General features: G+C 42.5%; 1 protein-coding gene across 1 annotated transcript; it reads right to left on the bottom strand.

Moving 5' to 3' along the window:
• Nucleotides 1-4,821: 4,821 nt before the first annotated feature.
• On the bottom strand, nt 4,822-11,915 carry LOC109891543 (ubiquitin-conjugating enzyme E2 variant 1). Its single transcript, XM_020484095.2, has 4 exons — nt 11,790-11,915; nt 8,683-8,831; nt 7,803-7,928; nt 4,822-6,077 (listed from the first exon to the last, which is right to left on the bottom strand). The coding sequence occupies exons 1-4, from the start codon at nt 11,809-11,811 to the stop codon at nt 5,931-5,933; spliced, it is 444 nt and encodes a 147-aa protein (XP_020339684.1). The 5' UTR covers nt 11,812-11,915; the 3' UTR covers nt 4,822-5,930.
• Nucleotides 11,916-12,396: the final 481 nt, after the last annotated feature.

Genomic DNA, 12,396 nt, shown 5'->3' with positions numbered 1-12,396 from the left:
CATGACGTTTATTAGGTTCACCCATTTAGTACCGGGTCAGACCCTCCGTTGCCTCCAGAACAGCCTGAATTATTCTGGCAAACAGTCCGTTCAATGTCATCTCAAAGATGCTCTTTTGAGTTGAGGTCTGGGGACTGCGCAGACCACTCAAGTAAAATGAATTCACTGACATGTTTCTGGCAATGTTTTTCTACTCCTCAATTGTCCAGTGATCACATGCCCACTGGAGCCGATTCTTCTTGTTTTTAGCTTATAGCAGTCGAACCTGGAGTGGTCATCTGCTGCAATTGCCCATCTGTGACAAGGACCGTCGGGTTGTGCGTTCCGAGATGCCGTTCTGCACACCACTGTTGTACTGTGCCGGTAATTGTCTGTTTATGGCCCGCCTGTTAGCTTGCACGATTTTTGCCATTCTCCTTCGAAGTCTCTCATCAACAAGCTGTTTTTTTCGGCCACAGGACTGCCGCTGACTGGATGTTTTTGTGTCACACTATTCTCGGTAAACCCTAGACACGGTCTTCTGTGAAAAGCCCAGGAGGGTGGCCGTTTCTGAGATACTGGATCTGGAGAGCCATACCACGCTCAGTCACTTTGGTCACTCGTTTTTCCCATTCTAACGTTCAAATAAACAGTAACCGAATGCCTCGATGCCAGGTTTATATAACAAGCCACAGCCCTGTGACTCACTGTCTGTAGTGATCCATTTTCATGAACTGGGTGGTGTACCAAATAAACTGGCAGGTGAATGCACCGTGCATTCGGAAAATATTCAGACTCCTTTACTTTTCAATTTAATCCATTTTGAATTCCGGCTGTAACAAAATGTGGAATAAGTCAAGGGGTATGAATAGTTTCTGAATATAGTTACAGTGCATTTGGAAAGTATTCAGACCCCTTTACTCTTTCCATATTTTGTTATGCTACGGCATTATTCTGAAATTGATTAAAATGTTTTTTTTTACTCATCAATCTACACACAATACCCCATAATGACAAAGCAAAAACAGCTAATTAGAAATTTGTACACATTTTTATATATAAAAAAACAACTGTAATATCATATTTACATAAGTGTTCAGACCCTTTACTCAGTACTTTGTTGAAGAATCTTTGGCAGCAATTACAGCCTTGAGTCTTCTTGGGTATGACGCTACAAGCTTGGCACACCTGTATTTGGGGAGTTTGTCCTATTCTTCTCTGCAGATCCTCTCGAGCTCTGTCAGGTTGGATGAAGAGTGTTGCTGCACAGCTATTTTCAGGTCTCTCCAGAGATGTACGGGCTCTGGCTGAGCCACTCAAGGACATTGAGAGACTTGTCCCATAGCCACTCCTGCATTCTATTCTCGGCTGTGTGCTTAGGGTCATTGTCCTGTTGGAAGGTGAACCTTCGCCCCAGTATGAGGTCCTGAGCGCTCTGGTTTACATCAAAGATCTCTCTGTACTTTGCTCCGTTCATCTTTCCCTCCAGGTCCCTGCCACTGAAAATCATCCCCACAACGTGATGCTTCATCGTAGGGATGGTGCCAGGTTTCCTCCAGACGTGACGTTTGGCATTCAGGCCAAAGAGTTCCATCTTGGTTTCATCAGACCAGATAATCTTGTTTCTCATGGTATGAGTCTTTTAGGTGCATTTTGCCATCTCCAATCAGGCTGTCATGTGTCTTTTACTGAGGAGTGGCCTCCATCTACCATAATGGCCTGGTTGGTGGAGTGCTGCAGAGATGGTTGTTCTCCCATCTCCACAGAGGAACTCTGTCAGAGTGAGCATCGGGTTCTTGGTCACCTCCCTGACCAAGGCCCTTCTCCCCTGATTGCTCAGTTTGGCCGGGCGGACAGCTCTAGGAAAAGAAGTGGTGGTTCCAAACTTCTACCATATAAGAATGATGGAGGCCACTGTGTTCTTGGGGACCATCACTGCTGCAGACATTTTTTGGTACCCTTCCCCAGATCTGTGCCTCAACACAATCCTGTCTCTGTGCTCTGCGGACAATTCCTTCGACCTCGTGGCTTGGTTTTTGCTCTGACATGCACTGTCAACTGTGGGACCTTATGTAGACAGGTGTGTGCCTTTCCAAACCATGTCCAATCAATTGAATTTACCACAGTTAGACTCCAATCAAGTTGTAGAAACATTCATTTAATCAATTTTAAAATAAGTCTAACGTAACAAAATGTATGAACAAGTCAAGGGGTCTGAATACTTTCCAAATGTACTGTATATTTCAAAATAGGAGAAAATGTGGAAGGTTTTTCAATGATACCCAAATAACTACGCTTTCATTTTCATCAAGGATTAACATCCTCATTTTCAACCTCTACTGTTGCTTTGGTATAGTGTTTACTTGACGGGCAGCTTGAGTAAAAAGCTGAAAACTAGTACCACTACGTGGTCTCTTAAGTCTATGGAATTGGACATATTGATCAGTAAGTCATATTCTATTTTATATTCTTATTCATGTTCAATTTTTTTTCTGTAGTCCCTGACTCTGCATCCTACACACACCTGTGTCCTGCTTCCCAATTAGACCCATTCAATGATTGAGAATTCCATACTGCTATGGTGATGATACTTATTTTCCACCATAATTTGCAAATAAATTCATAAAAAATCCTACAATGTGATTTTCTGGATTTTTTCCCCCTCATTTTGTCTGTCATAGTTGAAGTGTACCTATGATGACAATTACAGGCCTCTCTCATCTTTTTAAGTTGAAGAACTTGCACAATTGGTGGCTGACTAAATACCTTTTTGCCCCACTGTACATATTCTTATTCCATCCCTTTAGATTTCTGTGTATTAGGTAGTTGTTAGGGAATTGTTAATAACTTGTTAGATATTACTGAACTGTCGGAACTAGAAGCACAAGCTTCGCTACACTCGCATTAACATCTGCTAACCATGTGTATGTGACCAATACATTTTTTATATCAGATACAGTCAAGGTGATGGAAGGATTGTTCATCACAGCACATACATTTAGGGTGATGGACAGGGATGTCTATTTTCCTTTCCCTTGCCACACAAAGGGCTGTCTATATAAAGCCAATACTTATAATCTGATTAGAAAGTGTCTTGTCATGAAGCAAATGCAGGGAGATTTTGGGGGGGGGGGGGGGGGCTTGGATTACTGGACATTTCCTGGAGGTTGCCATTTGCGGAACGGAATTGAAAGCAAGGTGTGAGGCAGATAGTGAGAGTACAGAGGAAAAATCTGTTCACCGTTTGAATTTTGTCTAAATAATTATGAGATCATAGTAAGACATTATAAAGGGTCATATACAAGCATAGAAGCCTTACGATGCGTTATACCTGCAGGCTTTAAGTAAAGTGTTACCCAATGGTTCATCAAAAAAACAAGTATTCTTTCCTTAGAATTCTTACCATGGGACATTCGGATGGAAATTCACAAACATAACTAATCTTGAATTGTGATTCTAGGACTTTCCTGTGAATGCAAATAATTGCCTAACCACAATACAAAATAATTTTTTCCTGACAGAATACCTAACAATTCCTGGGGCTGTATTCATAAATCGTCACAGGAGTGCTGATTTAGGATTGCATTTGCCTATTATATCATAATGAGACTACATGGACAGGAGGGACCTGATCCTAGATCAGCGCTCCTACGTTGAGGCACATGAATAATGCCGCTGAAATAACGGTGTACTCTACTTTTGCCAGTCCTTAAGAGTTTAGAGTGCTCCATATTGTGTGACGTAGCCTATAGGAGACTGGGGTACCCCCAGCTGTCTCTATCATTGTGATGGTTTTGTGCCGCTATCCCATGAAAACCACCCCAGTCACGTGACTCTCTTTGTCCTGTCTCCACGTTAGCCTTGCAGGAGAGGAGCAGCAACCACAAGAGGCAACAGCTGTTGAATAGGGACCAGTGGTCTGCTTCCCATAGAGCTGCTGCACCTTGCAAGTCACTATCAAGATGGATGAGATCAACCCCCATTTTCTTAGCAGACGCGTTTCCTGCTCAGGGATGACGGCTTACTTCCTAAATGAGTCCCCCCCCCTCCATATATTTCCCTATCTAACCAGGGTGGGTGGCCTGATTTAATGCTGCTGCACACTATCTGGCTTCAAAAAAATGTAAAAATAAAATCCAGCAGAATCAGATCAGGAGAGCCATTCTAATATCATGAAAATCTGCATGACACGACAAAGTCTTTCAGTCAAAGCGAAGTGTCACGTGACAGAAAAATTTGTAGAACATCCTGAGATTTGTTTGCAAGGTGTCAGCAGTCTTTTTGGAAACACTACAGGGATCACATTAGGCACACATTTTGTATTAATTATGGATTAGTATAAGATATGGAAAGAAACTGTACAGTAAATGTTTATAATACCCAATGAAAGTTTACTAAGCTATTATGTGACTCTATGCTAAAGTGTTAACATTTGTTATAGTTATAAAGTTGAGATGTTTTGAAGTGAAAAAGAAAATGGAACCATCAAGAGCAGGGAGACCCTATACTTTAGTAGTATACACTTCCACTCTCTAGCATAACATTTCTGTGCAAATTCCTTAGAAGACCAATTAGGTATCCATAGGATTGGGTAAATAACTTGAAATAACTACCCTTTAAATACAAATGGATACCACTTTGGCATCGTAACAATGTGCATTATTGTAGCACAGCGACATTCTAAGGTATGTGATAATACACTAAACAAAAAAAAGCACGTATTTTGAATTCAGGTCAAACATGCAGTTTGTTAGAGTAGACCCAATCCTATCACTCCACGGTGCGGGTTTGACTGAATGCCGGCCTTACCAAAAATGGATTGAGAATCAGAAGACAAACACATGCAAAAGTAACGAGGTTTAATTCAAATAAAACCATGCACAGGTCACCTTCACCCAGATTCACACCCGTTATGAAATAAACAACTAAAGCCATACGTTGCAGTCAGTGAGCCCACTGTATGCGATGACCTCTGAGTAAACAGGTCAACCCTAAAGACAAAACAAAAACTCATTCTCCACATAGGAGGCCACAGTAATGTGGTGAACCTGAAAAAAGGTGCAAAGCACAAAAGATGAGCATTTCAAACCCCATGTACTTTAAGAGAAACCAAGAGAACCTTTATCCCCCCCCCCATCCCATGTACCGTACACGTGCCAAGGCCGATAAATTCACATATTCGGGATCAAAAAGCTGGTTACTCAGTTTGAGACCAAAGCTATCCTGAAAGACATTAAATGTTTTTTTTAAGGGGGGGGGGGGGGCAATGTTTATTTATTAGCTTTCTGAAACACACTGGCAAGACTACGCTGTAGATCCCAAACCACTGCCTCTGACAAGTCCAACTGGGGGAGCAGAATTCTTGCAGCAAAATTAAGAGCCAAACAGTGAAAACTTTATCAGCCACAGGTCTATTTTTCTTTTGTGGAGCAGCAAGTCATCTTGATTTCCACCCTTGTTATACCTACAGTACAAAGTAAATGCCATCATCCTTGGTTGAAGAACCCAGCACACACATAAGATAGGTACACTCAATAAGATCATTTATGTTATTTTACAATCTGGATGTAGAACACAAAGATTTAAAAAAAGATGAAGTAATTTGTATCAATGTCTGGTCTGCACAGTGGTGAGCATTGGGTGTCAGGGTAGGGTATGGGTGGAGTCCACCTGTGCAACCATCTCTCTGTCCAACGAGAAGGTCTCGAGAGACAAAGTGGCCATGACTTAGGACAAAGGGGCCTGGCAAAAAGAGCTTACGTGAGAACAGAGGTTTCAAGAGTCTCTGAAAAATAAGAGGGGTACATGTACGCTGCATGTGCGGATGTGTGCATGTGAGGAATCGTTGAATCATTATGTGCATGTATTGAATGTGTATATTTATTTGTGTGTTGGATGAAGGGAGAGTGAAGGAGAGTTGAGATAGCAGGGCTAGGTCAGGGTCAGGGGACTCAGTTGCTGAATAGCTGGCCTTCGGGGGGCTGGGGGAGCTTCATGTTCTCTTTGCACATCATGAGCCGCCGGAGCTCCTGCAGCACCACACGGATGCTGTACGAGTTCTGCCACTTGGCCAGTGCCGCCACTGCCCGCGTGTCCACCTGAGAATGGGAGGTTACATACATGTGAGGCTCAAAACTTACACAGCTAAACGAGAAAACGTCCCCTTTTCAGGACCCTGTCTTTCAAAGATAATTGGTAAAAATCCACATAACTTCACAAATCTTCATTGTAAAGGGTTCAAACACTGTTTCCCCATGTTTGTTCAATGACCCATAAACAATTAATGAACACGCACCTGTGGAACGGTTGTTAATACACTAACAGCTTACAGAAGGTAGACAATTAAGGTCACAGTTATGAAAACTTAGGACACTAAAGAGGCCTTTCTAGTGACTCTGAAAAACACCCAGGGTATCTACTCATCTGCATGAACGTGCCTTAGGCATTCTGCAAGGAGGCATGCAGATGTGGCCAGGGCAATAAATTGCAACGTCCGTACTGAGTCACCTAAGACAGTGCTACAGGGAGAGAGACAGCTGATCGTCCTCGCAGTTGCAGAACGTGTAACACCTGCACAGGATCGGTACATCCGAACATCACACCTGCAGGACTGGTACAGGATGGCAACAACTGCTCGGGTTACACGCACAATCCCTCCATCAGTGCTCAGACTGTCTGCAATAGGCTGAGAGGTTGGACTGACTGCTTGTAGGCCTGTTGTCTGGTGAGGACCTGCCTTACATCACCGGCAACAACGTCACCTATGGGCACAAACCCACCGTCGCTGGACCAGACAGGACTGGCAAAAAGTGCTCTTCTCTGACAAGTCGTAGTTGTCTCACCAGGGGTGATGGTCGGATTTGCGTTTATCGTCGAAGGAATGAGCGTTTAACCGAGGCCTGTACTCTGGAGCGATTTGGAGGTAGAGGGTCTGTCATGGTCTGGGGCGTTGTGTTACAGCATCATCGGACTGAGCTTGTTGTCAATGCAAGGAAATCTCAACGCTGTGCGTTACAGGGAAGACATCCTCTTCTCTCATGTGGTACCCTTCCTGCAGGCTCATCCTGACATGACCATCCAGCATGACAATGCCAGCAGCCATATTGCTCGTTATGTGCGTGAATTCCTGCAAGACAGGAATGTCAGTGTTCTGCCATGGCCAGCGAAGAGCCCAGATCGCAATCCCATTGAGCACGTTTGGGACCTGTTGGATCAGAGGATACGGGTTCGGGCCATTCCCCCCAGAAATGTCCGGGAACTTGCAGGTGCCTTGGTGGAAGAGTGGTGCAGGCCACGAGGAGATGCACTGCAGTACTTTGTTCAAGGACACATTATTCAATTTCTGTGGAACTTGTTCAGTTTATGTCTCTGTTGTTGAATCTTGTTATGTTCATACAAATATGTACACGTTAAGTTTGAAAATAAATGCAGTTGACAGTGAGAGGACGTTTCTTTTTTTGCTGAGTTTATATGCAGACATCACTTGGAAAGGACATAGCCTCTTTTTGAGAAAATTGTGTTTCAAAGCTTGGCTTATTTTAAAATGTGGCTGATTGGTGACTTTAGCTGAGACAAAAGTTCCCTCAATACAAACAATCCCGATTCCTGGACTAAAAACATGTTCAGTTTAAAGTGCGTTTGAGTCTAGGAGTAGGGTAAATCTGGTTCTGGAAAACCAGTCCTACGTCTGTAGGCAATGAATCAGATGTGCTTCGCTAGCTGTAGGCTGAAGTCTTTCAGGCTACACACTCAAATACAAAGGTTGCTTTTGATTTGTGGTAATTGATCCAACCCGAACAGGAAATGTATGACTTGGGACTTACCACACCATTTGAGTTGTGTACGCCATTCAGATTGATCTTGGTCACGAATCGGACAAAAGGGGGAGACTCCGGGTATCTGGGTCCACATTCTACCTTTAGACTGTACATCCTGTTCTCGTAGATTGTCTGGAAGAAAGACATCAGAAAAAAGGCAAGATTTAAGTCTTGAAATAGGTTTCAGCTCAAGATAAAGACTGCATGGTCGTGGGTAACTGTCTTGGTTATAATCAGCGGTGCTCTATGATAATAAGTTTGTTGTAGGCCTATGTTTGTGCTGCTGCATATCCGTTTGGCCATCCCAGTAGAATTAGAATGTTCCCATTCCATTTCAATGCTGTCCCACTTACGGTCTGTGGGCTTTGCCTCTACTGGGTGAAAGGTGATTTATGCTATGTTTATGCTCACAAGCAACGTCAACAAAAACACATCTTACTTCATAAGCTAGCCATTAGCATGGTTAAGAGCTGGCCTGCTGTGTCGTATGCATTCATTTAGCTGTGGCGCCAAACTCATTGCCAACACTTCAAAAATAACAAGTTTATTTTTGGGGGAACATAGTATTTCTACCAAACATACTCTCAATAAAGTTGTCATGCACATCCACTTTTCCTTTGTAAATAGATCTGTCTTACAACGGTGTTGTTCCCAAGGTTATTTTGCTCGTTGTTCCACTGGCAGCCAAATCTGCCGTTGAGCAAAAATACAACTCCTCTCTTCCAATGAGCTAAATATGTGTATGTGACCAATAAAATTTGATAGGAATTAAGGAAACCAGGCCGGAGTAAACAAGGATTTGTATGTGGCGTTGTTTGGTGTGCGTTTGAGCCCTCCCACCCTGGGAGGCCCTATGGTGTGTGTGTGTGTGGTGTTTTTTTCTTACCCTGGGAGGCCCTATGATCATGCCTGTCCAGCGAGTCAGCATTATGTCCTCATCGTCCTCCAGTCCCCAACTCACCGTCCCGTCTCCAACGCCTTTCTGGCCCTCTTCCAGCTCCTCCAGCAGCCGGAAGTTACGGGGTACTTTGACGCCTTTTTAAAACAGAAAAGGTTCAAAGCAGACATTTTTCAACCACACATGCCTAGTAGCTACAGCTCACAAACAAGGGTGCCATGTTGGTTCTATTGAATTACGTATATAAAAAAAAAGGCAATCATGACGCAAGACTGAACATAGTAGTCATTTTAATAAAAATGTCCATTCCTTACCATAAGCTTTCAATTTGGCCCGATTGCCAAACATCAGATTTTGGCAGGTCTACTGATTATGCAGTCCTTTCATCCAATTTCATGTAAGTATGTATTTCGATAGTGATGAATTTAAAACCCACAACCCTCAGCTAATCAAATACATTATAGTAGGAGCCATGTAATGTCAAAGGTCCAATGCAGACATGATCTAAATATCAAAGCCTGGGTAACAACTAAGTAGCTTTTTTTGGGGAGCATTTTCAATTAAAAATGCAAAAAAAAAAACTTCTTAGTGAAGGACAATTTCTTAATTAAGCAAGAATTTTGCTAGGACTGTTGGAGTTGTCTGAGGAGAAAGGTGCAACTGCAGCCCACAATTCGGGGCGTTCCTGCATGTGCATTCCTGCATTAGCAGGAACCCCACTTTATACTTATATTGGTTAATTTTTAAGCTATGACTCCAGTACATATGCAGGAAGCAGGGGCACTCCAGTACAGTAAATGGTGGTAATGCACTATAACATTGGATACCAATCGCCGTTAAACCGCACAGAAGAGAAAGGGGGCGACAATGGTGGCTAGTAAAAAACAGTGTCCTTTGCCCCCCCCCCCACCCGCGGGCACCCTTTTCCGGCAGTTATTTTAACATTGGCGAGGTCAGGTGTTCGGCAGGCTGGAATGAAGGACACAGCGTGCTAGCTTAGCCAGCTAGTCCTAAGGAGGACTCTGGTACAGAGCAGGCAGGAGCCTAGCTAGCTAGCAGTGTCAACTGGTCAATCTCCAAGGCATTCCTAGTTGAGCAAACATTTCAGTAAAAACCCACTTAAATATTATTTTTTTTGTCTCGCGTTGTTGGCGGTAGGTGCACCCAATTCAGCTGCCCTGCGTGCCGGGTAGGCGAAGTATTCCCATTTTGAACTATTTGGGGTGTCTGAAGGACAAACTGCCATCCCGACGGGTCGGAAAGCAAATCAAATGCACCTATTGACCTACTGCTTGACCAATCAAATGACTCAGATTACCATGTCTGCAGTAACCTAACGTAGCAGGCGTAAAATAAATCTTCCTTGAGCGCACAGCAATTAACACAGCACAGAGCTGCTGTTTTTCTGATTGAGTTTGTGTTTATACTCAGCACTGTCAACACTTGTCATAAAATATGCATTCTTCCTACTGCCACTCGCAATGAATGAGTAGGAAATTGTATCGATTAGGGCTTGCTTGCATTAAAAAAAGGCATAGGTATTTTTTCAAATATATAATAATATTGGATTTTCTGGTCATTGGAGTAAAAACTAGAATTTATGCACGAGGAAGAAACAATGCGGTGGGGCACAAGTTTTGCCATCTGCTTTAAGATGGTGCCCCCTTTTTGGTCAGTGTCAGAGGACAGGGAGAGCAGAGGGACGTTGAGGCGGACCCTCGGTCTGCTGCTCTCTCCCCCTGAGACTGACCATCCGATGCAGGCACTATCAGCCCAGTAAAATCAAAATAGCAAATTATTTAACTTTTATGGTCACTCAAATATGCCTCAAGCAATACAACCGATCCATTACCGGTGCAATCATATAGCCTACCTCAAAAGAAGAACAATGTTTTGGCAGGACAATTCAAGCAAAGCCAATATGCGAAGATAATGTATTGGGCCTAAACTTCACTGCTACAGTGCTGTTTTTCATGTTGCGTGGGCTTATGTTTAAGTCATGAAAAAAAAGGAGGAAAAGCTATAGATCTGCTTGCTTTTTAAGAAAGTGATTTTTACATAGAAAGGGTTGGTGACCACTGTCGTACACTAATAGGGCATTAAAATAATTTACATTTTAAATAATTTTCACAGTATTATACGAACCTAGTGTGGAAATATAAAATACAGGAAATCACGTTGACGGCACTGGGCCTTTAACTAGCTATCCCTTATCAATCAACTATTCATGCACCTCAATATGACACGTGCAATTGCCTGTAGCTACACATTTCTCAGGTTATGGGTGTGTACCACTGGGGTGTAATCATTAGTCACTAAAACTAGAGTTTATATGAGTCAAATTCAGGTAGGTATCTTGGTTTCGTTTGTTTCCGTTTAAGACACGTTTTGCAACATTATTAGCGTAATGAATAGCCCCTGGTGTGTACCAACGTTAATGACCAGTTGACAAAACTAGCTAACGTTAGCTAGCATCAACGTATCCAAAATAGTTCAATACTCAATGCTGATTAAAATGAACATTTCACTCAACTAACCACTGATATGAAGTAGGATAAATCTATTCTGAAAGATTCCAGCGATATAGTTAGTTAGCTTAGTTATTTTAAACATGTATGCTAGTTAACTAGTTCTGTTTCTCGCTTTGCAAATTGTGTCGGTTCAGCTAGTGTCGTTAGCTAGCTTGCTAACGTTAGCTCTGCAGAAACATGACGCTGCAGTTGAATAGGCTACCTAACGTTAGCTACATGCGCAGATGGCTAAACAACCACAATACATTCACCAATAGTCAATTATGGCGATAACATCTTTTATGGTTTATGGCAGAATCAAGTCAGGTTTTAAAAGCACATGAGTTGGGCAAAAACAGAAAAATAACCGAAGATCCAGCTAAACTAACGTTAGTTAGCGCGCAATACTGGCTGAGCTAACACCCACATTAATCTAACTTTAATAAACATGCTGTCTGGTGAAATGTGGAGTTTTTGAGATGAATGGCTCATATTGGAAGGTAAAATAAACCACTATTATAGTAAACGTAAAATAATAGCTTATCAAATGAATATCAGAAATGTGTGAACGGGAAATTACTTTACCTGATCCGGCGGCGGCCGCCATTTTTATCGTTGAATAGCGGGGACGCGCACGTTTAAGTGCGTCAGTGCAAATCAAGTGTTCTGGGGTGTAATTCAGTCCGCCGATTCTGTTGCAAAACGTTTCTTAAACGGAAGGAAACGTGGCGGGACCTACCTGAATTTGTCCAATAGAAACTCTCGTTGTGCAGCTGTTTTTGGCGGAATGAATACACCACTGTTTGAGCATTATTTTTGTGTGGAGTCGACTGTCAAAATAAAACTAAATTCACATTACCACTAAAAACGACCATAAATGACATATGACGTCACCATGGTCTGAAAGCCAATTTAGTCATGTGGATATGAATCAGTCTTCATTAGTTACTAACATGGCTTGTTTCAGCTGGTGCCAAAGGTATGAGATCAGCGTCTCAAATGGCACCCTATACCGTACACAATGCACTAGCGTTGACCTCTTTTTTTTAATGTTGCAAAAAATATTTTTGCTGCAAATGTGTACAAGACAACCTACAGTTGAAGTCGGAAGTTACATACACCTTAACCAAATACATTTAAATGCAGTTTTTCACAATCCCTGACATTTAATCAGACAAAAAATTCCCTGTTT

The sequence above is a fragment of the Oncorhynchus kisutch genome, linkage group LG1, assembly GCF_002021735.2.
Source record: "Oncorhynchus kisutch isolate 150728-3 linkage group LG1, Okis_V2, whole genome shotgun sequence".
Classification (NCBI taxonomy): domain Eukaryota; kingdom Metazoa; phylum Chordata; class Actinopteri; order Salmoniformes; family Salmonidae; genus Oncorhynchus; species Oncorhynchus kisutch.
The sequence above is the reverse complement of the archived record's forward strand: the minus strand, read 5'-3'. Positions and strand labels throughout refer to the sequence as shown.

Coding starts and splice junctions, on each gene's coding strand:
- LOC109891543 (XM_020484095.2), bottom strand. CDS start 11,811: ATGGCGGCCGCCGCCGGATCAG. Junction 8,832..11,789: donor GGCGGCCGCCGCCGGATCAG/GTAAAGTAATTT, acceptor TGTTTTAAAAAG/GCGTCAAAGTACCCCGTAAC. Junction 7,929..8,682: donor TGATCATAGGGCCTCCCAGG/GTAAGAAAAAAA, acceptor TCTTTCTTCCAG/ACAATCTACGAGAACAGGAT.